Source organism: Protopterus annectens, chromosome 14.part0, assembly GCF_019279795.1.
Source record: "Protopterus annectens isolate FY-2018-M chromosome 14.part0, PAN1.0, whole genome shotgun sequence".
NCBI lineage: Eukaryota > Metazoa > Chordata > Ceratodontiformes > Protopteridae > Protopterus > Protopterus annectens.
In genome coordinates, this window is record NC_056748.1 from 836,644,372 (window position 1) to 836,671,868 (window position 27,497).

General features: G+C 36.3%; 1 protein-coding gene across 4 annotated transcripts in view; it reads left to right on the plus strand.

Moving 5' to 3' along the window:
- LDB3 (LIM domain binding 3) overlaps window positions 1-27,497 on the plus strand; it is a 740,470-nt gene that overhangs the window by 337,527 nt on the left and 375,446 nt on the right. For 3 of the 4 annotated variants that reach the window (XM_044056591.1, XM_044056595.1, XM_044056593.1), the window contains one exon: window positions 2,697-2,733. In XM_044056591.1, the coding sequence (XP_043912526.1) occupies window positions 2,697-2,733 (37 nt within the window). Of the gene's footprint in view, window positions 1-2,696; window positions 2,734-4,518; window positions 4,920-27,497 lie in introns of those variants that run through there. The other variant, XM_044056594.1, reaches the window with a different exon arrangement.

Consider the following 27,497-nt stretch of genomic DNA (forward strand, 5'->3'; position numbering starts at 1 on the left):
TTTGAGAAATAACCAAGGGTATTGTTATGATTAATCAAAGCACAAGACTTTGAACTGTAACTTGCGTAACAGTATTCAGAGTATTCAGCTAAGCCTGCAGCTGTTTCATAGTGATATCACTGTAGGGAAGAAGAAACTAAGATATGGATTTATTTACAAAACAAGAGACTGCATTTGAGAATGGTCCAGCAATGTAATGTATGCCATTCGGCAACACAACTGTGAATAAGCAGTGAAGTAAGCATTGAAAGGTTGGAATTAACCCAATTTGAAACAGATGGGAAATTAAAAGACTGTATGTGTAAGCTATGGATATATATCTGAAAATAAACTACGTACAATAGATATTTGAGTATTTTTGGTTTGATTTTGATGTTTATTACAGAATAAGATTATTATGGGACATGGGATTCTTATCACATGTGGTTTTCCTGAAATACTACCTCAGCAATGCTTACCCCATACAGCACTTACAGTGATCTGGGTCTTATTAAAGTGGCACTTCAGCCTTTTGAAACTACTTCTGCACTAGATGTCCCCAAACTCCAGCTGTGCAAGTACTTACTTGTCCACAACCATGGCCTCCACTGCCACTCAACAAATACATTTCCATTACTTCTTCCTTGTTTTCCTTTGGCATCCTGACTAGAATCCTTCCGTCACTCTCACCTTGTTGTGCCCCTGGTGGTCTGCTGCTAGCTTTCTTCTTTGATCTGCAGTTCCCCCAAGTCTTAAGTATACCATTCCCATTATTCCAACCCCCCACCACAGCCATTTAATTTTAACTTGAAACAGGTACAACCTCCAGTAGTTATTTATACTTGTATGCTCCTCTTAAATGTATGCTACCACTTTAAAAAGTATACATTCTAGAAAGCACAAAGCAAATAATCCTTAAACCTGAGAACACACTTTATTTAGTTATTGTTTCTGTGTCACCTAGTGCCCACGTAACTCTACATTTTATGCCACAAAACAGAAATAAGTATGATAAGAGAATACATAACACCCCAAAAATATAACTTCAATATTCAGAGCAGAGCAATTCAAATTGTTCATAGTCTGTCTCAGTACTATCACCAAATTAATACTCATTTTACTAAAGTGGTAGCTGTTCTGTCATCTTCTTTGTGAGCAGCAAAGATGAAGGCAACACCATGATGATACAGAAAAATCACATAAATCAGAATCATACATTTTAGAGGGGCATACAGATGTAAATATCCATCCACATTCCTATTAAAACTAACTCTTTCCTATGGATAAATCGGTATTCAGCTGGGATTACTATAAGAAAATTAAAGGGTGAGGGAGGCTTTAGCATACTGTGTGATACCAGTGGAGTCTTTCCTTTTGAAATAGTTATGCGCATCAGGCAGTTAAAGAAAATGTGTGGCTTCCCTACACATGTTTGAGGAGAAATTGCTCAAGCATCAGCATCCCCTGGGAAAAAAGAAAGACAAACGGCATAATGCCAAATGCTTTTTCTTCATAGGAAAACATTGCTGATTGAGATTTCTAATTGTGCACCATCAATTATTTAATTCTTTAGGGATATTTCTCCCTTCTTTCAGTTTGTGTGACCACAGGGGTTGGTTTATATATGTTTCAGTGGTGCTTGATTACCAGGAAAACAAAAAAATAGATTTTTTTTTTGTCCTTCTGTATTTTGGGCATTTTTTTTTTCATTCTTTTTGAACATTGACTTTCAGGAAATTGGCATTTAATAGTGGAACCAAAATGTGGCCTAGCTATAAGACTGCATTTGCATAAAGGGGGAATGGAGTAGGAAAAGTTTCACTTCTGTTTCAATATCAAACAGATGACACTACCAGAAGTACTCCTACCTCACCCCACGCATTCCTTTCAATAAATAAACAACAGCCTTTAAGGTACCATAAAGTATTAAGAGTGAAATGAGCCAATAGTAGATTATTTTATGCAACTCCTAATTCTCAAGCCATTGATGTGGATGTTATGGCATTATGTAGTGTGTTTATGATGTGCATAGTTCATCAGGTGTTGAGATGAGAATGTTAGTAATAGAACACCTTGGTTACCTGCTCACTGTGACAAAGCAGAGGAACTCATACTGGTCTGGTAACTAATGGTATCGGGCAAGCTTTGCATCACATATGACAATAAAATCATGGAGTGCTGTCCCACTGTTAGATAATATCAACACACAGCATTCCATCCATTAAAATTAAGAATTATTGAAAAGGATACCAAATGTGTCAGACAAATACTGGTTTTCTTTCAATGCCATGGGCTCTACTTCAGAAATATAACTTCTGAAAGTGGATCTCCTTTAGAATGGATGTGGCATACCATGCTCCTGCCACTCTATCTCAAAGGAAGATATATAGCAAAAAAGGGAGGAGTGTTGCCCATTCAGAAAACAGGGTTGGAGAAATGGACAAAATGAAACTTTTTACAATTCATTCCATGGACAAAAAATGTCAAAATAGCAATTTATATTAAAACTGTTACTAAGGTTTGTAAGCTACTGTTGCATTTCTAAAGCTTGGTGAATATTTCATTCAGACATTGATAGTTGAGGTATATGGCTAAACTGAAACTGTCATCACAGTTTAATCACATACATTTAATAGCTGCATATAAGCAGAACAAAAGTTAATTGTATATTAAAGTATTACAGCAGTATTTTAATAGCATGCTTCTTGTTTCCACAGTACAAGATCCTGATGAAGAGGCCTTGAAAAGAGCAAGGTAGGCAACTAGCAGCAAGCGTTATGGCCTTTATGTTGTAAATTTATAAATAATGCCAAAGGCAAACTTAATTAGTTGTACCATTAAGCACTTATTTTATACCATCCTGGAATATGAAAACATGTTAAAATGTTGCAGTTTAAAGTTACTTACTTTACAAATTTGGCTGAAAAGTAACATCAAAATCATTTATTTAAAGATGCTTACATATGAAGTTCATCTTGCATTATAAAAATGTCTGACTGGACTTTGAATGGGATGTGAATTGGTGAAATTGCAGCATCAGTAAAATTGGTGATAAGCAATTTATTTGGATATTTCATAACTGTCTCCTTTGAAATGGCATCTTCCAGGACTCTGTTTTTAGGTAATCATAAGATAAATGAGTGATCCAGTAACGAGTTTACAAATGAAATCAGTTTCAAAGTTATTCAAAATGAGTACATGAATATAAATTTCTTCTGGGCACATGTCTTATCATCTATTAAAACTAGATACCAGAATTTAGTGTATGCTCAGTGATAATTATCTGATGGAATTGTTGCTTTGACTGCAATGTAGGAAAATTACACCGTTAGTTCATCCCTACCTACATTTACAGGTTGTTTCCTATAAGGTGGGTAAAATTTTGCTAAGCAAACCCATTTGCAAATAAAATAGCAAACAACTTTTATTTAATGAGATAGAATAATGGAAGATAAAACAGCAGTTAAAATGGATGATTATCATAACTTAAAAAAAAAGAGAGAGGGAGACAGTGAGGTAGAAAGAAACTGGAAAATGTAATGGTTACATAAATAATATGCCAACACACTACAGTACCTGTTTGGGAACTAAACAGCACAAGATACAGAGTGCTCTGGATAGCTGTTTCTGTTCCAGCTAACATGGGGACCTTATCTCAAAGGTACTTGGGAATATTTTAAGAGAAAGCTGATTTATACAGTCTACATTAAATTTAAATAGCTACTATCAAATTAACTGCCTTAATGCCTTTAGATTAATCTTGGCTTTAATGGCTTCATTGCTGTTAAAAACTGCCTGATAGCTGCTGTTAGCTTGGTTCAGAGAATAAGCTTTTAATATGTGCATGCAAAGACAACATTTGTCGAAATGACGAGGAGCTTGGTTTGTGAAATTATAGAATACTGCTAACCACAAAACTCATTTCATATCTTTTCTCTGCACTTTTGCCATTCTCTGAAGAATAGCTAAAACCGGAAAAAAATAATTTAGTGGAATTTTGTCTTGTATTATTACTGGTTGCTCAGAAATGTTATTGTTTTCATATCACTGCCTAAACCATCAATGAATGCATTACATTCCCTAGGTTATCTTCACTTTAGTCCGATTTTCATGCACTAAGAATATGTGTTAGCAACCTCTATGTCTAGTACATCACTCTCAGCCATGAAAGCAGCTCAAAGAGAAAAGTTAAATACAGTCTAGTTGGCATGATACAGAATGTGGTTCTAGTTTTATAAGATGATACACTTGTTAGGCCCCAGATGAAACAGTTGCAGAGTATCTTATTTATGGATCTGCTAAAGCACTAAACTGGTTTTGCTTTCTTTTTAACAATTTAGTAAAAACTATTTATGTGTTGTTACTGGTGATGCCATTGTACGCTCTTGATATGACAGAAATTCCAAATAAATTGTTAGAATCCTAAATATAAGGCAGGGGAGTAGACTTATTTTCCCTAACTTTTTTCTTTTTTTTTCCTTCTTCATCCTTCTCTTTCTTTCTCTCTATCTCTCTCTTTTCTTTTTCTCTGTGCCACAGAGACAGGTTTGAAATGGAAGTAAACAGCCCACGCTTTGCCAAATTGCGCAACTGGCATCATGGCCTGTCAGCGCAAATTTTAAATGTCAAAAGTTAAATAACTACAATAACATCATTTTAAAAATATCTATGGGACAGAGATTTGCAAAAATGATATTGTTGTAACAAAAGTTAGGAAAATATATTATTAATATGAATTTATCTGAGATATTGTCCGTAAGTGTTTTCTGTAATAAATCTTCTATATCACCACTGTCACAAAATAATAGACAATTCTCTGTGCTGAAAGCAAACTTGTTTAGCTAATCATTGAAAGGTTAAGGCTTATTATTGTATAAAGAATAAGATTTAGAATAATGTAACCTTATGTTTCTTTAAATAAAAATATAAAAAAGGAAAAATTGTCAGGTTTTCTTTGGGGAAAAAAAGAAATAAGGATTGCTGATGCTGTAAGATGAGTTTTAAAAGGAACACTTTCTGAGTACACATTGCATATGTTAGATTTCTATACCTACAAAAGCTGTAATGACCCTGACTAGAATAATTATTTTAGACACATTAAATATGACTACTTTCTGAGAGCACCTAAATTTGTCATAATACTTTAACATTTCTGTTGAAGTTGCATTTTGAAAGATACAATACTTGAATAGAAAATACAGTTCTCAGATATGTAAATATTTATAACCAAATGCTGCAGGTTTTATCAGTCTAGTAAATAATTTTATATTTTTATATAGCAGTAAAACATTTTTTCTATCTCAATGTATGGTCACTATAGTGGTACATTAGCAACATGTATTTGCATGACTCTGACCTTTAACTTAAAATTATCTAGTGCTAAAGATTCTAGCTTTGTCACATTTTAAATGAGTTACATTGAGAATGGCCTAACACAAACAATCTTTGTCTAGATGTTTTATATTTGTTTAGAGCTTGGGGTTCAAATCTTTAAGAAATATCACTAGTCTCTCACCATCATCCAGCTATAGTGAAACGTGTTGGTAATATAGTACAGATATAACCTTTTCAGTGTGGTCAACACATTTTAGTTCAAGAACTTCTAAATAGCAAAAGAAAGCTGTATATTGAGTTAATACTAAAACAGAAAATTTTACACGGTTTAAAAAAATGATTGCTGATACTTTGCATGAATTTTAAGACTGGTTACGATAACTGATTCCATCTGCAGGTATATAATACAGTCAGTGACTACCTTACAGCACATAAACAGCTTTTTAGTTCATATCCTGTTTTCATCAGTGGTATCACTGTTTATAATTTTAAGATGTCTGACTTGCAGAAGCATTAGAAATATCAAACTGTTAACCAAAATTACAAGACAGATGTAACATATATTAAAACACAGATGTAACATATATTAAAACACATATGTATTTTCACATATTTTCTTCAAGAAATTTAAAATTCCTCTTATTCACACTGATATTAAACAGTTACTCCCATGTAACCCTTTTAGCAACATGTTATTATCACTATAGTACTCATTAAATCTGTCCAGGTTACAAGTTTCTACTCATTAACAGGATAAGCCCACTAGGCAGAACAGTCCCTTTCCTGGGCTGGAGAGACCAGGAAGTACTGTCTGGCTGTGACTTGTACAGAGTTATAACATAGTCAAAAGGAGGTTGAGGGAATCAAACTCTAAACTATCTGAAGCAGTTTTAGAGCATAGCCTTAATCATCTCCGTTACTGCCAAATTTTTAACAAAACCTTCTAGCCTAAGAGGATTGCAAAGTTCGTAAATAAAAAGCCATGAGTTCTCAAGAAAATTGGTCTGAAAACTGAGTCAAAAAAGTACTTTTTTGTTGCATCTTGTTTTATAAGTAGACTAAGGGAAAAACAAACCAGCAAGTTTGAAACTTGCGGATATTCAATCTATGGAAGTGATAAGTTCAGAATAGAGCAGGTCTAGGAAGAAGCATATGAAAATATAGTGATTAAAAAAGTTGTGAAGGTGAAAACCTAGGGTTGAATATAGTCAGTCCCCTGTGTTCATTGTTTTGTGACCCAGTATATATTCCTAACACTTCTTGGCCAAAAAAGCTGTGTTCATCAACTATAATCATGTGGCTGTAGGTCATATTCCTAGATATTTTATTTTTTTATCTGACTTGTTTTCAGCCTGCTCAACTGTTCCTTAAGTCAGTGAAACTTTAATTGTGTGACAGGGTCAGGTCTGGTCTGATTAAAAAAAAACATGCAAACTTCATTAATAAGAAATTCATCTCTTTACAGATGCACAGATATCAAAAAGGCATATCTGACTTGTTGCAAATCAGCACAATAAAGTGATTTGCTGTAAACTCACTAGTCACAATAAAAGTGGATATGAAGGGTGAAATATCTTCTGACTGCTAAAGAAAATGGTTTTAAACAATGAGCTTATACTAAACATATTTGTGATTCCCTAGCTCAAAGGCAAGCATATGGGTTATGTAAGACAGGAACTTGTAGAAACTTGGTTTTGCCAATTTATTATGAACTTCTGTGAATGATATGTTGACCATTCAAACTTTAACATGATTTGCAGCATAATTATAATAAATCTAAATAGAGGCTATTTCCAAAAATATTTCAGATTAACTATAGGGTACTTACATTATCATTCGGGATTGTTATGCATGGCAGGAATATATATTCATTTTCTTTATTCTCAAAGTGTTCCTTTTAAAAAATCAGTTTAGCTATAAATGGTACATTTTAAACCTTTTAAAGTGTTCTTTTTGTAAGAGAAGGCTGTATAGAGAATGTTGCAATAAAGGACTTTTGCAGTGAAAGTCAGTTTAACAAAAGACTGTAATAACAGATGGCATAAAGACAGGAATAGTCATAAGAAGACCTTTTGATTTACACTGAGGCTTAATAGCTGAGGCTTGAAAGCATGTTCTAAGTTGAAGTCATAATATTATTGCTATGTATCATGCTTTTGTTCCAACACTTCACTGTATATAATATCACATTTTGTTTGAAATAAAGATTAAAACAATAACTGACCAATGTGGCTGTGTTTTAAAAAATAAAAAGGATCAGTTAGCAAGACTGCATTTAAAAATATTGACAAGTGTAGTTACTCCCTGGTCATATACAATTTTAAAATGATTTAGGCAGACACTGCATTCCAGCAGTTTACATGTACCTAGATCAATATTTTGTCACAAGTACCTTTTGAGAACATAATTTGCCCATGTTTATAAATGGGTATGTTTATTAAATGATCAGCTTTTTAAACAGTTATGTTTCTACTGCTGGAAGTTATACTGTGGCGGTAGCAATGATGATCAAATAAGATACATTAGTGCTTTGATTTATGTCAGAAGATCACTACAAAGAAAGCAATATATAAAAACTAATAAGCATAAAAAGAAAAAATGCAGACGAACTGAGAACTACAAATCCCACCTTCTTGTGGAACAAAAGCACTCAATATTTTATGTAATAAAGGTGGGATTTGTAGTTCTCGGTTCATCTCCATTTTTTCTTTTTGTGTAAGAAGATAGCAAAAAACAAAACAAAAAAAAGAAGACGATGACAAAAACATAAAAAAAGAAACAGCATACCCTTCAGGGTAGTCTGATTTATGCATTTGGTTCATCTTAGGTGAATAGTCTAGAATTAAGCAGCAAGCATAAAAGTGATATGAATCAATATTATGGATAACTGTGATTATCACAAACTCAGTAACAGCCATACTGAAATGAAATTAAAAAGCAGCTCCAGTAAAATACATTAAAACATACAAAAGCTTGCCGTTTTTACTTGTGTGCTTTTTAATAAAGCTTTTCCAGAATTATGAGCTGCCACTTCATTTTAATAATGTTTCATTAAAAGTTGACATTAACATTTGATATGTGTGCTAGGTTTTCATTTGCCCAGCTAACCACTTGGTTAATTATTGCTTCTACTTGTGGTAAAATAAAACATAACCACCAATACACCCAACATTCCTACAAGCACCAGGAATCAGCTTAATGGGTTACAGATATGATGGTGGTAATGGCAAAGCAAAAACATAATAGGCCAGATTCCAAAAGAGTTGCTGTCAGCGCAAGTCTGCCTTGATACTGCAAGACTTGCTCTTAGTGTAAGTGACTTACTTTGTCCATAGCTGGGCTTAGGCATAGGCCAACTAGGCGGCCGCCTAGGGCGCCGCTCTAGCAGGGGCACTTTTTCAGTGTTTATTTGGTGTAAGTAGACCAGGATGGGGGCACCAGGTAGTGTGTTGGGGGGTGCCGTGGAGCCCTTTTGCCTAGAGCACCAGTTGACCTAAGGCCGCTCCTGACTTTGCCATAAGGCCTATCCATAAATAGTTTTAGGCAGGAGGCCAGATTCCAAAAGAACTTTTCTCATTGTAAGCAGTCTTTTAGAACTGGGCCCAACTTGCTGCCATTTTATATAGGTTGAATACAGGTGCTAGTATAGTTTGTAAATGTTATAAATAGTATTCATCTTCAGTAAACTTACACTTCTCTTCCAGTATATTCTTCATTCCCTTTATCAAAAGCTCATTAGCAACCTTAAAAGCAAGTACACCAACTGCTAGCAGCGGAGTTTTCTTGTAGCACACAGCAAACGTTTTACCCAATTACAGTAACATGGGTATGTCATAATTAGTCACTCCTGTATCTACAGAAAGACAGAAAAGCAAGAAAACATTCAAAACAACTTGAAGGCATTGCATTTATAATGCTAAGTGCTTTGTTTTAATGAAGTGTCATTTTTATTCACGCTTAAATGTCAGGTTTGTTTTTTAGGACTATTTTTCTCTAGTGGGAAGTGTGCTTCATGTGGGTTTCATTCTTTCCAGTTTTTTTCAGATGCAGGTAACCAGTGTAAGTAGGATTAAATAAAGTTAAACCATGTTTTATCACCCCAGCACCTTTTCTGGTAACATTTTCCTATTTAGTTTTATTGGTCTGTTTTCCACAAAATGATACACGTTATTAAACTGAGATTCAAAGTTAGCCTTATGGTATAAAAGCCTAACATGAAAATTTTGTTGAAAGCATAACTTAACATAAAATAATGGATATACTGTGAAAATGACTTTTTCTTGGTCATTTTCTGCAAGAGATCTATATGTATGGTCCTCTTTTTTGAGGCCCTAATACAAATTGTTTTTTCCCCTAATTGTTTAGGGACAGCAAAGTTGTGTCAAAATGAATAAGAAATCTCAGACAATAAAGCAGCTTGTTTTGGGTTCCAGCCTTCTCTAGATTTTATGATTTTTATGAATATCACTACCCCCACCCCATAATCTACATTATTTTCCAACATACTGCCTTTGGTACTCTGCTGATAGCTGGAATGAGATTTAGGGAATACTAGTTTGTTAACCTGGCAATTTGTAGAATTAAATATTTTGAGTTTACACTTCCACAACAGAATATTCATTGCCAGAGTACATATCTTCTAAGAATCAGACAGATGGATTAACTGCCAAAATGAAGAACTCCCTTTTCTCAGGGAATGTGCAACTACAGTTAACAAATTTAAGTTTGAGGATAAGAGTGCAAAAGCTAACGACTCCCTTAACACCTAGGCTTGTTTTTTTTCTTCTGCTTCTTTAATCAAAGTTATTTGAATTCTTGTTGAAATAATTTCAATGAATTCAAATTCATAATGTTTTAGTTCATAAAACGCAAATCTTTACCATCTTAGATTGACTCAAGTGGACTAAGACCAGTCAATATGGGAGTAAAGGGACTTACTGCATATGCCCAGTGCCCATTCATTAAAAATTTCAAAATATGGCAATTTCAAGTGTGAAATTCTAATACAAAGTATTTCAAAGAACTTGACATATAAAACTAAATGTGAACCTCCAACTTTTTTATGAGAGGCCTTTGCCTGCCATCTCTCTCCACTTAAAGAAATGGCACTATACAGTAATAGAAAATGAACACACTAGCAATAAAAATAAGTCAGATCAAGCCAACTATATGATAATTCAAAAAGATGGGTCACCAAAGTAGAGCTGAACCCAACAACTGTGGGGATTCCCTGTTACCATAATGCAAATAACCTTTTCATTTATGCTATTGGGGTGGGGGCCATGTTGCTTTCTTCCACAGAATTTTTAGTTTTCCTCCTCATCTTCCCTTAGAGATGAAGCAAAAGCAAACCTGTTGAGGACCTGCAAAAGGGAAAAAAAAGAGGGAAATAAAACCATGAGTGTTTTTGGACACTATGTTACAGAACTGCAACTTTCATTTTTTTCCATGCAAATAAATAATCTTATGGATGTCCCTTAAAATGTATATATGATATAAAAAGAATGGCTTTTATTATTACAGAAATGTGAGATCAGTTTCAGTGTCCATTTTGCACACACAAAATCCTATGCAATTGCAACAGAAAAGCAGGTTTATCCATTGGTGTTTTTATCCCAACAGGCATTTTTTTCTGGATGTTTACATCATGTCAGTATATTAATGGTAGGAGGTGCAAAAGCATGTAATGCACCGTTTAAAACTTTAGACATGAAAAAAGAAGAAACCAAACTTTAGACGTTAATTGTATATTTCTGAGCACAGAATAATTCCTTCTTATCATGCACATCTCTGTTGGTAATACACTGGCACGGAACTAAATTACAGATGTGTAAACTAGCCTCAATTACTTATAGTGGAATGGGCTACCAATTAAAAGACAGAAACGTAAACCATTTTTACATATTTAACAGTTTTGTTACTCACAGCTTAACTGCAGCTCATTATTCTTTAAGAAAAGCAGTTATAGTTTCCTGGCAAAATGTCAAAATGCTTTCAATGCAAAAAAGCAAATGTTTAAAAGATGACCGACTGCATCTCTGAACTTAAAACAGCTGTAACTCACTCACCCCATCATTGTATACAGAGGAACCCTGAACCTCCAGGAGGCCGTGTGCCATCTTCCACAAGATTGTACAACTTCAGAGAGGGTCTATGCAAGTAGCAGAGGTACAGAATGCAGCTCACAATTTGCATGGTGGAGAGGGACTCGTCTCCATGCAAAAATGCTTTCCCTCTCTTTGTTTTAGTCAACTTTATGCTGTATAATGGTTAAGGTTCTGATTCTGTGAATGAAATACCTCGAAAAAGTAATAACTATAAAAGCAGTCCTAGCCGACTAGTAATTATTATACAACATCGAAGCACATTTTTATTATCCTTCAGATGTCTAAACACAACTCTCTGTAATTAGTAGTCGTCTCAGTGATGAAATCAAGATACGTCCTTCAGACAAGATGTCAAACCAAGATCAATTCTTCCTCAGTTTTCTGGAAGCTCAGTGTATACAGAGACCCCATGGCACTTAGCAGAAGAAAGTACAGAGGTTTAAAAAACACATACGAAATGATAACAGTCAAAGAATGAGTGAGTAACACTAAATCATTTTTCCTTCTAAAATACAAAAAAAATTATCAAAAGAAACATTGCAGCTAAATTGTTCCCCTCCATCGCTCATTATAATTTTCATATATATAAATTTATTTTCTTTTATACTGTCTATTACAAAAAGTTTTCTAATGCTTCCAAATTAGTTACTTTTTGTCAAAGAATAAAGCATCTCATGCTCCATATATGTTGTTTAATAACAGTACTTAGCACATTCATGTCTTTTTTCTATGACCATGCCTTCTTTCCATTTAAAGCTTTTTTCAATAAGTCCATCTGTCATTTCACACTTAATAATGACCAACATTCCTTTGTGTGCTTACTTTCAAGTAATCAACCTTTCTACTAGCATAGCGGTTTCTCATCTATTGCACTTCTGACTGTTGCTTGCATTTTAAGCTTGCCTTTACTCCTAACACCCCAACACACCTTTTCTGTAGCTTTCTCATCTATGATACATCTTTTATATTTTATTGTCTGAAATCCAAATATTATTTATTCATTTTAATACAAAGTATCACTGTTTTTATACATCCATGGGTTTAATTACAAAATCCTACTGAATCCTACTCTACAAATTCTTTCTTCCATTTTTCTAACATCTTTCTGTTTTATTTCAATAGCCTAATTTAAACAATATGCTATTCTTTTGAGACCTCATTTGTTCCATTTTCTGGTATTCCTATACATTTCACTTTACATGTTTTAATAATGATTCTATACCACCTTTTCACATTATTAAGCAAAAAATGTACCCCCAAACAAAGTAAAACAAGAGACAGCCAGGTTTACCATACAAAGCCCTCTGTTTTCAGCCTGAATAAACAAAACACCTATCCTCACAAAAGCTTAGTCAGTTACTTTATATGTACCCAAGAATATGACATATATTCCAGACTACAAACTTTTTTGCTGCTAAATAAGAAAACCTGGACAAAACCTTTTGAACAAGAAAAATAATTTTTGCTTTGCTTTTCCCATTTACTACTTGACCATACCTTAATCTTCTGCAAACTGTTTCCCCATTTTAGAATCATAAAATTCATGCTACGAAACTGAATCCCTAAAATATCCTTAATGCATTGTTAAAAGGTAACCCTTTTGTAACTTGATTTGCCTTCACTGGTAAGAGAGTTTCCATTTTACTTTAAAGTAATACTTCAACCTCCATGCAAACCAGTTAACAGATCTCTGAGACCTTAACAATCATGTACTTATTTCCAATAACTAGACATCATCTGCACAAGCTACCACATTAAGGAATATCCCGACTATCTAGACTACTAGACTGTATATACGTATGCATATTTATCACTGTCGATGTGACATCCTGACCCAGTGTGCAAAATAAAATGGGCTGTGTGTAGGGGTTGGGAGGGTGGCCTAATGGTTAAGCTGTTGCCTTACAAACACAAGATGCAGGGTTTGAGTCTCACAAGGGATAATTGGGCTAGGCTTAAAATGGCTCGCAAGAGCAGTTAGCTTAGTACTAACCTATGAACCTATGTATAAGCCCTTGAATGCAATTTACTGTCATATGAACATGCCATGAGTAAAAACTTGCGTCAGAACTTTTCATATGTTTCATATGTAGTAATGCACAAGAATCCTTTTTCTGATCTGGCAATATGCTTTAACCCCCGACTCCCCCTTTTCCACCCATAAAAATCTCTCTTAAAATGTTTATTAGTCCAAAATATTTTCCTCTGTACCCTATTTCTTAAAACTACACATGCACCTCAGTAAAAAACTTACAAATCTCTTCTTTAGAATTTTCATAAATATTTTAAAATGCATACCAAATAAGGCTATAGAAGGGGTTGCCAATTATCCATAAAATGTAAACTTCACACCTTCTGAATTTCTTGCTACCTCATTCATTAGAGCTATTAGTTCTTCTTTCATATAAAGACTAGATATTCTATACTACAGATGGTAAACTATCCCTTCAAGATAGTAAGTTCTTCCACACTTCTCCCTGCATGCCATGTGCAGAATATTTCATCCTAAAATAAACTTCCCAGATTTTTTCTAAGTTTTCATAAGGATATTCTACTTATTCATTAAAAATCTCTCCACAATATTTTAACTTCCCTTTAACACAGAATGTTTTCATTTATTTCACTCCTTTCTGCTATTTCTGGCCATTTTTGTAGTAACTTATAACCACTATGTTCTAGGCTATGTTATTATGTAGTGCATGGAGCACCAGGATTACACTTCAATATTGGGAAAAAGACAAACTCATTAAGCACTTCTGTAGCACAAGACCCTATCTTAACAATTAAGCACCCCCCCCAGCAGTTAATATTAGGTCTCATGCTAGGCACCAAGACCTACCAGAACCGATCAGCAAATGACAGAAGTAGAATTTAAAACAACTTTGTTTCCACCTGTTGTCTATGCTAGTAACCTGTCCCTGACCTCCTCTCTTTCCCTGACATAGGATGTGTATTGCTGTCTGATAGTTCTCACAAAGTGCTTTACAGCTTTGAAAGCTGGCAAAACACTTTGTGCTTTTTTTTCTTATGTAACTAAGTAGAACATGGAACAGATAAAGCTCCATGCTCTACAAGGAATTATGATCAGGTCCCAGATCCTAAACTACTTTTATGTGTTCTTGACATGGATGGCAAGATTCATCTCTCCAGCTTTGCTCTCAAGGTGAATTTCTTGGTATTCGTGTTTCAAGCACATGATAATACAGTTATGATCGGAGACCTGATCATAATCTTCGATATCTGGTACATCTTAACTTAGTCCTGTCTTTAGCAGATTTCCTTGTTTTAACTAGATCATTTTAAAACAATCACTGTGCAAACTTCTGTTCATGCAGATCCCACATGGCTTTCTTATCATTAAAAAAAGAACAGCTGATCCTTTCTTTCACATCCTTATCCAACATCACACATATGCTCACATTGCTCTTTGTGCCCTTTCTCACACTTTACTCTTAAACTTAGTCATACAATCCCCAATACATAACTGATCAGTAATGTGGTACTTAGAAGCCATTTTACAAATCTATCTTCTCTCTTTTTTAATGCAGATTTCTTTTTTACCCAACAAATGTTTAACCCTTTTATCATCATTTTTATATTTTCTGTTAAATTGCACTTATTTTTTTGTTTGTTGGTTTGCATGCTTTTTGCCCCTTTGCCTGTCAGCCATCAAGCTTCTTCCAATTCCAGACAGCCATAGTGTTGCTTATGCTTGTGTTCTTGCTGGCATCCTGACAGTGTTTTCTTTTAAGGCTGGACACGTGACTTCTACATGTGATTTGTGACCCCACAGGGACCACTAAGCTTTCTCTTGTACGTGTGCATTCTTGACAAAAAGAGGGTTTTAATTTTTGCTCTTTTCAGCACTCATCTTCTGCTCTTATTTCCATAACTAGTGTTCTTCCAGTATTCAAATAAATAATCCTCCTTAACTTTCATATATTTTCCTGGTCTATATTATATAGATGAAAAATCAAAATGTCGAACGCTCACATGAGCGTAAATGCAGAAATTCAAAATTGCTATTGTGGGGGGCTGTGTCCCGCACACCCCCCGCTAAATATATATTCCAACTCAGAGATCACACTACAGTGAGGAAAGGGCAAATATTCTGATCCTCACTGTACTGTGATCCAAAAAAATAAACATCGAATTTCTGCATTGATGCCCATGTGATTGTTCGACATTTTGACTTTGTCGATCTAAAGTAGACCCGCTTTTCCTTATGCTTACTGTAATACCAGAACATCTTATCTTGCATTTACATCTATCAGTCAGTGTAGTACTCACTCTGTCCCTATATACAAATCTCATGCAGTGTCAACCTTGTACATTACTAACCAAACTATTTGCAAATTAAACATATTTTCATCATCTTGATAACTTAATTTCAGCAACATGACAAGAAATGGTTTCCAACCTATTGAACATATTGTGTGTTCTAGTCATTTGCAACTGCCACATTTCTATTCTCTTAAGACTGGATTTGTTAGTCTTTATGATGGAGCCCATACAAGTATTACACCATCCAGACACCAACAAATATTGGCAGTGGTACATACACAATATTAACATATTTCAAAAACGATATAGTACTGCAGCCATCTGTAAATCTTTTGCGTTGAACATGAGATGGACACTGCCATTTCAGAGAATGCCCTCTTTTTTCTTTGTTAATGAATGATCATGTGGAACTCTACAATGGTAACACTACTATTAATACACATAGTCTTAGCTTCAGTAATGCATTGAAATATGATGATCATGTCCAGAAACGCTACTACCATTTAATTGCCATTATTTATCTGTCCTCCAGACAACACTCTCAGACTCTGATAAATACTGATATTTGTGAAGCCTTAACCATACAAATTAATTAATTCCCTAAACTACAAGAAAGAGGGAAGGGGGGGGAGCTAGCAGTTACCTGGCCATCATCAGTGACATTCTGAGAGTGTGGTCATATTTATTATCATAAGCATCCAGTGCAAAGTCTGCATGCAAGCATCCAGTGCATACATGGTGGTCCAGCTTTAATGCCTCAGTCTCGCTAATTATTACTGCCTAAGCAATCAGTCGTGCTGAGCCCCAGCTTGACAATTTGTGCCCAGGGATGCCTTCCTAGTCTTCCCTAGAAGATGATATTACAGTGGGAAACTCATTACCCTCCCCTGGAGATATGAAGGTGAAATGCTCTGCAGGTGCTAGGTGCACTTCTAAGATGCAGTGGAGCTGAAAGGTAGTTAGAACTGTCAACTCTATATCAGCAGTCATCCAAGGAGAAAGAATTTTCTGTTAAAATGTGATGTTAGTTCCCACAAGAAAAAGGAATAGGCTTGTGACCTGGTACCTTCTAAGGTTTTGAAGCAAACTGCACCACTTTTCTACTATTGTTGAAGGTTTAGTTTCTCAAGACTTTGGGCTTTCTCCTTGAAAACATTTTATTTTTGTTTGCTCTATTTTGTCATATTTTCAAGGACCTAAGTATATCTTTTCATTCATTTGCATTTAAAAGCATAAACATTTGTAATTGTTTGCCATATCTTTAAAATGATTCTGCCATCTAAGACTTAAGTCCCACCACACATCCATATACAGACACAGACACATGTTGTTGCTGTGTCTTTCAGCTTTTCCCGGTTAGGGGTCGCCACAGCAGAACTCCGGTCCACTAATGATTGGCAGTAGAGTTGTGCGTGCCAAGTTGCCAGCCCTGATGCACAACCTTCAACGAAGGTATGCCCATTCACGCATGTCTCCACAAAGAAGACGCTCTAGCTGAGAATCGAACAGGACAATGTCTTACTGTGAGGCAACAACGCTACCGCAGCACCACCACCACAGTTACACAGACACAGACACATACAGTTAGTTTTCTTGAAAAAAAATGTGGTCAAAAATTTGGTTAGAATTTTTTTATTTATTTATCCATATTAAAATTACACTTAACTTTGAGCTGTACCCCCCCCCCCTCCTCCCATAGTATTACATTTTTGCTCAGTAGTTTTCACACTTTTCTTTGCTACTTAACATATCAGACTATCAACTAGATACTAATATGGTCAAACTTATTTCCATAAAAGTGACTCTAATACATAACTAGCGCATTTAACAATTTTTTGTCATGCTAACAAGTTGTTTAAAGACTCAGTCTACTGCATTGTTTTTAAGTTAAGCCTATGGGTTATTCACAAATTCTTTCCAAGCAGCATTTATTTGTTTGTCTTTGTTTAAAATCTTTAATGATCAAGATAAAGTAGGAAACAAGGGGTTGCAATACTGGTACAAGTGGAGCCATTTTTATTAGGTGGTGTTCCTTTCAATTAAACACAAGTACTCAAACCAGAAAAAAAATAATGACAGTGTTTCAGAAATGATACTTTCATGCTTCAAGTTACAGAACTAGTAAAGCAAATACGTCAGTTTTGTGAAAAACAAGCATTTGCCTTTAGTGTAAGTAATGGAGACATCAGAGGTGGTTATAATATGTAGTAGAGGATTCCTTCTTCCCTTTAGCATGCTAGTTTCAGAAAAATTGTTCGCATTCTTATGCTTGCTATTTCATGCATTTATTGCAAAACATTTACAGTTTGCCAGTAAATCCATATTAATTTCCATAATATAAACAGTATAACATTTTGTCATTCTAACATGTAATAAATTACATGCATGCAACAAACCTTCCTCATCTCACTGATCTTTCCCACAGTTTAATGAAGAACAGATTGGTTGCCTGTCGAGTTTTAGGATTTCTATTAGAATTCTAGTTTGAATTCTGCAAATTTCTAACATTACAGATAACTGCTATACTTTGGCAATGAAGGCTTATGTAAGAACATAAAATAGTGGCAGATATGCTTTGGCTTCAAGTACTTAATGTTTCTTTCTTTCCGTGGGTAATTTTCATTAATCCTTCCTGTAGCTTAGTGTCTCATCAGTGACTAAACAGCAATGAAAACAACCAGAGGATGGAGAATTATAAAAAAATTGTAGTATCTCTATTTGCAGAAGCACTACTCTGTCACCATACACCACTTAAACCTGTATTTTCGGGAACAGGAAATTCAACAGCTTAGCCACATGCCATAGTTCATATCTGCTTATATTTTCACTATACATTTTTCCAATAAATCCATATGTAAGCATTAGATACAGCTCTGCAGAGGCTTATATGCTGAAAAACAAATCAAAACATTTTATCATGGATATTATTTTAACACATCCTCTCCCAAATACCCAGCTCTAATTTAAGTAGTAGATATCACTCATTATTTTTATAGATTAACAATTGTTTTAATCTTCCTGTCAGTAGCTGACATGGGTCTACTTGGATCAGTACACTACCACAATTAACAAACACTAAAAAACAAACAGAACAATATTTAATGTGTTCTATGAAAATGTCTAAATGTATTAGACTGTTGCTCGCATTTTACTCTTACTTTCAATCACTTCAAGTTAGTCTTTTAAACTCATTGTTCCATCTCTGGATCTTATTAAAAGCTGCTTGGAATGTTAAAGCATACTGGGAAATTTCCTTGGGCAAAGATTTTACTAACGGCAGTAATCACAAACCAACTACAATCATTAATATGAAAATAAAGTTATAGAGCAAAACTTCATAAATTCAGTTTGTGCTGTCAGGCAATTTGGAATTCACTCAAAGTAGAATTATCCTTCAAGCATTGTATAACAGTAGTTCTGTTAGAAATATTATAAAAAGCACCAGGTAAAGTAAAATGCTTACATTTCAGCATATGATCTGGAATTATGAATGTACAATAATTTTAATGCCAAACTCAAGTCAAAATTAAACTCCCAAACATCTAACTGAACATGATACTTCATTGAGCATAGTATAGTCCATTTTACAAACTTTTATAAACATTATTTTACTGTATATAACAATGATGTCAACATTATGCACTAATGCAATTATCTGAGGATTGCAGTCTTGTTTTACATTGGAGATGCTACTACCTTTAAAAAATGTTATGATTTGCAGAGTGATGATTCATATTTAGTACACTTGTAAATAATCATTTTCTAACTTTGTGGCCATATTGTGGCTAAAAAGGATTTATTTTTTAAATGACTCCTCCAACATGACTATCAAACATTAAATGAATATGTGGACAATTACAGTCTAACAAAACATTCTGACTCATCAGATCTCTGCATATAGCTACAGTTTGCTCCCACAAAGTCACAACAACATCTAACAGCATGAATTTAAACTTCATTGTAATGGTTTCCTACTGATGTTCATGACATATAACTGCAAGCATCAAAATTACCAAGAAAATAGCGAAACTTAAAGGGGACAGCAAATTCTGAAACCCCCTGTACTCCATTTAATTAGGTGTTCAAGGGGATGAGCCCATATCCCTAATGTGGGAAGGCTACATCCTAACCTCACTACATATTACATATATAAATACAAACATATATACAGATGGGTCCTGTTCAGAAACCCAAACGTTTACTTACCCAACTTGTGAAACGCCGAGATGAAAAGGCCGACGACCACACAACACCAAAGTCCTGGAACACTGACTTTCCACTCCAGGTAAGTAACCTCTTAACCACCCTGTTGCCCCTTACCCCCACAGTAGTGCGATCTCAGAGTTGGTATATTTAGTTAGGGGGTAGTGAGGGCGCACCCCCCCCCCACATGGGTGGGTTTGGTATTCTTCACTTTACGTTTTTGTTTAGGATGGCCAAGCGGTTACTTACCTAGAGTGGTAAGTTGGTGTTCCAGGACATCAGTGTGCTGGTGCTGTCAGCCTTTTCATCTCAGTGTTATGAGTTTCAGGTAAGTGAAATTTCATTCTTGTAAAGCAGACCCATACATATACACAAATTTTACTGTGAAGAAAGGGGAATACTCCTGAGACACACTCATCTCAGACAATGTATGATATGATGGCATATGATGTCTGCATTTAGTCTCACTGTTCCAGAGCTTATATTTATAAGTCTCAGAATTATAAACTATTAACCAATCTCATACTATTCTAGGACTGCTAAAAACATTTTAAAATTCAAGGAATAAGTGGAAGACACCATAATAAAACTAAACACGAATCCAATGCGCTACTGTAAACTGTAATACTCGTTTCCATTTAGCGTCTATACATAAAGTAAACGCGTGACATGGGGTCCTTTATTGCTTTCTATTTCTTTTCAAAGCTCTCCTTCATTGTTACTGGTGTGTATTCCTAAACAGTACAAATCACTGCTGCAAGAAAATGTTACTATTTAAGACAAAATCTCTATAATGGCATCATATTTTTGTCTTTTTGTTGACCAGGTTAGTCCCATCAGGCTAGTAGCCACCTATCAGGTGAGACCCAAGGTGGCATTTATACTGCTAGGGGGAAATTTGGCAAGTATACTACAGGACTCCCCTTTCTCTTTACATTAAGTGCCATGAGGCCTTTTCCATCCACATGAGCTACCACCAACTTATGTAGAGGAGACCTCAGTTTAATGTCTCATTCCATATGCTGTCATCATCAAAAATTATAGTATTCCATGGGAAGGAAAAGTGACATCACTTATGGTTGCTGCCCCTATTGCATCGGTCAATGAAATAAAATTCCACCCCTCCTCAGATTCTGCACATCCTCATGTTGTTGCATTAGAGGCGATGCAGTTTCCATGTAGATTTAGGGATACAGTTCTATGCAAGAGATACAGACAAATTCCTGTGTAGAAAAATCAAATCAAAAGACACTGTGCTGGATTTTGTAGACATACTCTTCTAAAGAATACCCTATTCCAGTTCCCTCTACTGTTATTCATTCATCAATTACCCACGTAAAGCCAAATAAAACAATTTTTGGATGATTCCAGCTAAACTTAAAAGTTCATTTAATAATTTGTGCTTAAAAATCATATCAGTAACAGTTTGGAATTCATAGACTCTTAAGCTCGCGTTCCAGAGCAGCGAGACTAAATGTGCAAGATTAAGCATATTATATGCAACATCTGTGACAGCTTTGTCTCAGAGTATTCCCTTGTCTCCGGAGTTATGAGAATACTGGAGTTAGCATATACAAGTAACAGGAGTTTGGGGGATCCAACCCAGCATATTTGGGAATGTAGGGAGGCTTGCCAACCTACAAAAAAAAAAAAAAGCTGGAGACTTAGTAGAAATGCCACTCAAACAGAATTACTCAGTGGTCCATCTAGTACATAATTCCTGATGTGTTGGGTTCAAATCCCAACTGAGGTACTTAATTATTTCATATCCTGTGCACCCATATCATAATACATGCATATGATGCATGTATGTCTGTGACCAGTCCTCGTACTGAAACAACACAGTCATAAGAAAAATGCAAAACTAACAGAGGACACAACACAGTCCTTTGAAAACCACATTTTAGGATTTAAAGAGATTTATCTGACTGGTATTCACCTAACCTCCAGATGATGAGCAAGACCTAATTATTAGAGTTTTATATGAGTTAATTAAATGTAAATCAAGCAGAGAGAATTCAGGAAAACAATGGTGCACAATGCTGACAACTTCTAGTGAATCTAGGAAAGGGGAAAGTCTCATAGCTGCCTCTGTCCATGTGCATCAGAAATTTGTCTGTGAGCATCATTCTTGATGCAACCACCCTATTCCCTGTCAGGGAGAGGAGTATCAGTAAATATAATTATTGAAAGAAGTGATCAGATATGTGCATATGGACCACTTTCTTCAATACTTTGGTTAAGGGACTTAACAAAACTGGTTGTAATTTGACACCACAATAGAGTCATAGGAGGTTACTAGGCAAATGGCCCTGGGGCCCTTACAAGCCTAGCTAAGAAACCTCTGTCAGCACCTGTTAATCCTGTCAATGAAGGGCAAAGGTGAAATCCCTGGGAAAAATTTGTGGGATCCCATCCACTCATCAAGGTTGCGCTTGAAGAAGGTCAGCGAGGTATTCTGTTTGACATATATGGGAAGTCTATTCCAGAGATGTGGCAGCCTCTAGGAAACAAACCTGTCTCTCCAGCATATTTTGTTGATGTCGCACATTAGATTTAGGCCTATCAAGTGGGTAATGTGTGAAGAATTAGACATAGATATGGAGCATCTCTAGGAAGGCAGGGTCTGATATTGCCTTGTAGGCAAGACACAGATCACCTCTGAGCTATCTGTATGATACCGAGTAAAGTGTTGGTGATTTGAGCCTGTCCACATAAGACAGGTGTTGGAAGCCATGGATTCTCTTTGTGAGGTATTTTTGTGGTTTTTCCAGTTGGTGCAGGTGTTTGGAGAGGTACATACCAAATGGGGTGTTATACCCAATTATAGGTCTAATGAGAGAGGAGTACAGAAAGGTAATAACCTCCTTTTTTCTGGACGCAATCCCTTTATTTATGAGATGAACCAGGTAAAAGGGTTTTCTGACCACTTCCACCATATGATGGTCAAATGTGAGATTGTTGTCAACCTGAGTACCCAGGTCTCTCACCACGGGTTGTGTGCTTAGGGGGTTGCCGTTGATGTGGTAATTAGTAGGGACCATGTTTTTGCCAAATGGTATGATAATACATTTTATTGCATTTAACTTAAAGTCGTGACTTTGGCACCAGTTATTTGTAGCTGTGAGGCCCTCTTGCAGTATGTTAATGCCATTTGGGGAGTCAATGATGGCACCCAACTTACAGTCATCCACAGGCCCTTGGACTTTGCCTGGACCACTGAGAAGTAAATGCCAACAGTAGGGGTCTCAGGACAGATCCCTGGGGAACACCACTAGTGACAGGTCTGCTGTCGGAGGTGGTAGCACCTATTTTGACCTTGTGGGTCCTTATCTGTGAGCCAGCTGGCCACCCATCTGACAAGATAGGGATTAACACCAAGTTGTGTTATCTTTTCAATGATGTCCAAGTGGGGAACTGTGTCAAAGGTCTTGGCCAGGTCAAGGTAAGCTATATGTACTGACTTTCCCTCATCCAGGGCCTTGGTGACAGTCTCAAAGAAGTCAGCTAGGTTCATTAGGAAAGATCTGCCCCTGACAAATCCGAATTGGGTGGGGGTCAAGTGTTTAGAGATTGCCTATGTCCTTGTTTATGAGATCCATAATAATATGCTCCATGGCTTTACAGATCAGACTAATAGTGTCAAGCTAATGGACTGATAGTTTTGTAAGTTAGTAGTGGCACCACCTTTGTGCAAGGGGATGACAATGGCAGTTCTCCACTCTGCTGGAATGAAGCCAGTAATTAGGCTGTGGTTGAATAAGGTGCTCAGTGGTGAAGCTAGTACTTGCTGGAGATGGTGCAGAATACAGCCTGGGATATTATCAGGTCCCATGGAAGCTGTGTTCTTTGCCTTGGATAGGGGCTTTAACACTTGATCTACGGAGATGTGAGGTGTGGTACATGTATTGGGGATGTCGACTGGGCCTTTGGCAGAGGTAAGTTGATGAAGTTCGCCCTGAACCTATCAGCTAGTAGGTTGGCTAAGTCAGCAGGATCAGTGAAAGTGGTACCATTAAATACTAATTCAGAAAAAAACGAGCTTTTTCATGAGCTTTGCCATGGAGGTTCCTAACATAAATGAAGAAGGACTTGTGGTTTTCCTTTGTTTCTGAGGCTAGTTTCAACTCATAACTGGCTTTGGAGTTTTTCACTAGTGATCCAATTTGCTTGTTGAGGCAGAGGAGGGAGATTTTCTAATTTGGAATTTATTCCTTTTAATCCTTGAACAACAGTTTCTTCCTTTTGTTGTAAAGCCTGTTGACAGAGTATGTCCACCAAACAAGTTTGTGCTTCCTTGAGGAGCAAGTTTTAGTTCTGTTGGGTATGGCCGAGTCCATGCAGACGTACAGGTGCTTGTATACTGCACTGGTGTACTGTTCAGTTTAGCTGTCTCCATCCTCTGGGGGGGTGGGGTGAAGCTGCTGATACCCTCCCTTAGGAGGATGTAGTCAGCTTTTGAGAAGTTTCAAGGCATTACTTCCTTGCATACATGTACTGAAACAATAAGTGATAAGGCCAGACAGAAACACTATACAGAAATAACAACAGCCAAAAAACCCAGGCAAACTGATTCTTCAATGTGTAATAGCTTAAACCTCCTTGAAATGAGGCCCATGGGATATATGCAAATGACCCCATAATGAAATACAAGCTTTCCAGCTCAATGGCTTCTGAATGCCCATTGACGTTTCAACTTTTATAAGTATTGATGCATTCAAGACAATAAAAACAAAAGCTGTAGACATGACAAGTTTCACTCTTTATGTACAGGTATAATACTGTAACCATTTCACAGCTAAGGGATCCTAATTCCTCCTTTAAAATGCTTCAAGTTGATGTTAGGGTTGCCACCTTTTCAGATGGCCAAAGTGGGGCAATTGTGGTACAAACATCAGATTTTGCAGGCCAAAACATACCCACAGCCAGTACAAGGGACAGAACTTCACTTTTTTTTGCCTAAATAAAAGCTTATTCCTGTAGCATTTTAGTTGTTTATTCTGTTTCTTATAACATTTAGGTGTTTCAGATACAGAATAACTGTTTTATACAACTATTACATAAAATATAGGAAATAATTTTGCCCTAATATTTCAGGACAGTTGCCATTTTTACAATTTTTTTGCAAGACACAACTGCCCAAAGAGGGACTGTCCCTCGCAAAGTGGGACAGGTGGTAACCCTAGTTGATGTGCCAGCATCCAGATGACTGTGACATCAGCAGTGAGCTGAAGAACCATAGAGAGGAAGCCAGTTTTTTAATAGTTTGATTATGTGTTTAAGATGTAGGGGAGAGTGGTAGCTGTTTGGCTGTTATATGGCATTCACTTTCTGGGAATTTATTGAGCCATTGGTAGCAGAAGACTGAAAGCAGTTCTTATTTTTCTATAATACGTTTTGGTTGAGATTTTGAGACGATATTAATATTGTCTATGTCTTTGCTGGTATGTATTTTATTCATATTATTCAGCACTGCTGTTTGGGAGTCAATAAAGTATTTTTAGTGTCTCTAATTCATAGGTCGGTACTAGGCTATCGGCCCTAGGGCCTATACAAGCCTAGCCATAACAATTCCCTGGCTATTTCTTCCCACACTATTTACTTCACTGGACCAATGTCTAGCAGGGCGACTGACATGATCCCTGGGGTGAATTTCCTTTCTCCCATCCAATCATCAAGGTTCCCTTTGAAGAGGGCCAAAGAGGCCCTCTGCTTGACATGTATGGGCAGTCTATTCCAGAGTCTGGGGAGTCTCTGGGTCAGGAACCTATCCCTCCAGCATGTTTTGTTTATTGTGATGACAAGGTTTAGATCCCTGGAGCATGTGGCTCTGAGGGATTGGGATTTCTTTAACTGCAGCATGTCCAACAGCTCTGGGTTTAACATGGCCTTGTATGTTAAGCAGAGATCGATTCGGAGTAGACAATATGCGACAGAGTATAGCTAGAGTTTTTTAAGGCGGTCAGCGTAGGGCATCTGCTTTAGGCCTGTGATTCTTTTAGTGAGGTATTTCTGCGGCCTTTCCAGTTGTTGCAGATGTCTTGAGATGTACATACCAAATGGGGCGTTGTATTCTATAATGGGTCTAATGAGGGATGAGTACAGTGAGACAATGACCTCCTTTTTTCTGGATGAAAAGCCCTTCGTGATGAGAATTAAGGAAGTACCTTTTTTTATCAGTGCTCTGTAGATTAAAATAAATCTTGTTAAATGTCTTCCTGACGACCTTGGATTTCACCCTTTATTGTGTCTTTTGTCATTTCACTGGTAAACTGATACTGGTCTCCTGGCTGTACTGTTTGCTGGGACATGGAAAGGCACAAACTACATATCTAATAATCTAGTACATGTGCAGTCACCTAACATCAAATGTAAAGATGTTTTCATTCCTAATATAAAATACAATAGCATTTTAAAAACCCTGCTTTTAAAATGGCCTGAAATTCCTCGTGAACATCAATGAAGCATGTGTGCATCTGCAATGCCAAGCAACCAGTCTTCTAAACGTTATAATGTAATATTCATATCTCCTTCTGTCTGCAGTTAAATTCCTGTGAATAGAGCACATAAAGGGCTAGAAAATTGAGAACTGCTCAACTAAAAGTATCTCAATAACTGAAACACTTACATTTCTAGTTTCAGACTTCTTTCTAAACTGATGCATGTTGATTATACTGAGTTTACAGCTAAAGGTTTCAAATAAATATTATGTCAGCAAAACATTACATCTTGTAGTCAAATGGCATACCATGTTAACATGTATTGAAATCACTACTCAAGTCTGAAATGCAAAATGACAGGAATGTCTTTTGAAAAATCCTTTTTTCTCACTGGAATTATTCAAGAATTTCACATACTCCTTACATTTTACACTATTTTCACTTTCCTGACATCCTGTGCAAAGAGCTGCAAGTGAACTCTTTGTAGAGGTAACCAAATGTAATTTATTCACCTTCCATTTTGTTTTCAAAGGTCATCACTGATATACCATTGGCAGCTTGTACTCTAGCTGTATCATAAGCTGTTTGTGCCATTACAGCTGTATCTATTGTTGTACATGTGACCCAAGGCGTGTCACAGGTAGCTAGTACATTTATGTAGAGCTATGAACTTGCACTATTCCAGATCTGGCATTGGATGCTTCTGTCAGCCCATCTGTACCAACAACATATTGTACAAGCCCTACAATATCATTGATAGACTCTTGCCATTCCTACTGTACCAGTAGCAACCATTGTACTGATGTCACATATGTTGCTCCACTCCAGCTATTTCAGTAGTAGCTCAGGATATTCCAGCAGTTACTGCCAGTCATTGCCGTTCCAGCTATGACAATGGCAGCTTAATCCATAGGTCCTGTACCTGATGTACACTGTGTCATTTCAGCTATGTCACCTGCAGCCTGTGCCATGCCAGCTGTACTACAAGCACCCTTTGCCATTCTAGCTGTATCAGTGGTAGTCTGTGCCATACTACATACACTAGAAGCAGCTTGTACTATTACTGTAGTGTCACAGGCAGCTTGTACCATTCCATCTGTGTCACTGGTAGGTAGTGCTATTCCAGCTGCACAAGTAGCACCTTATGCCA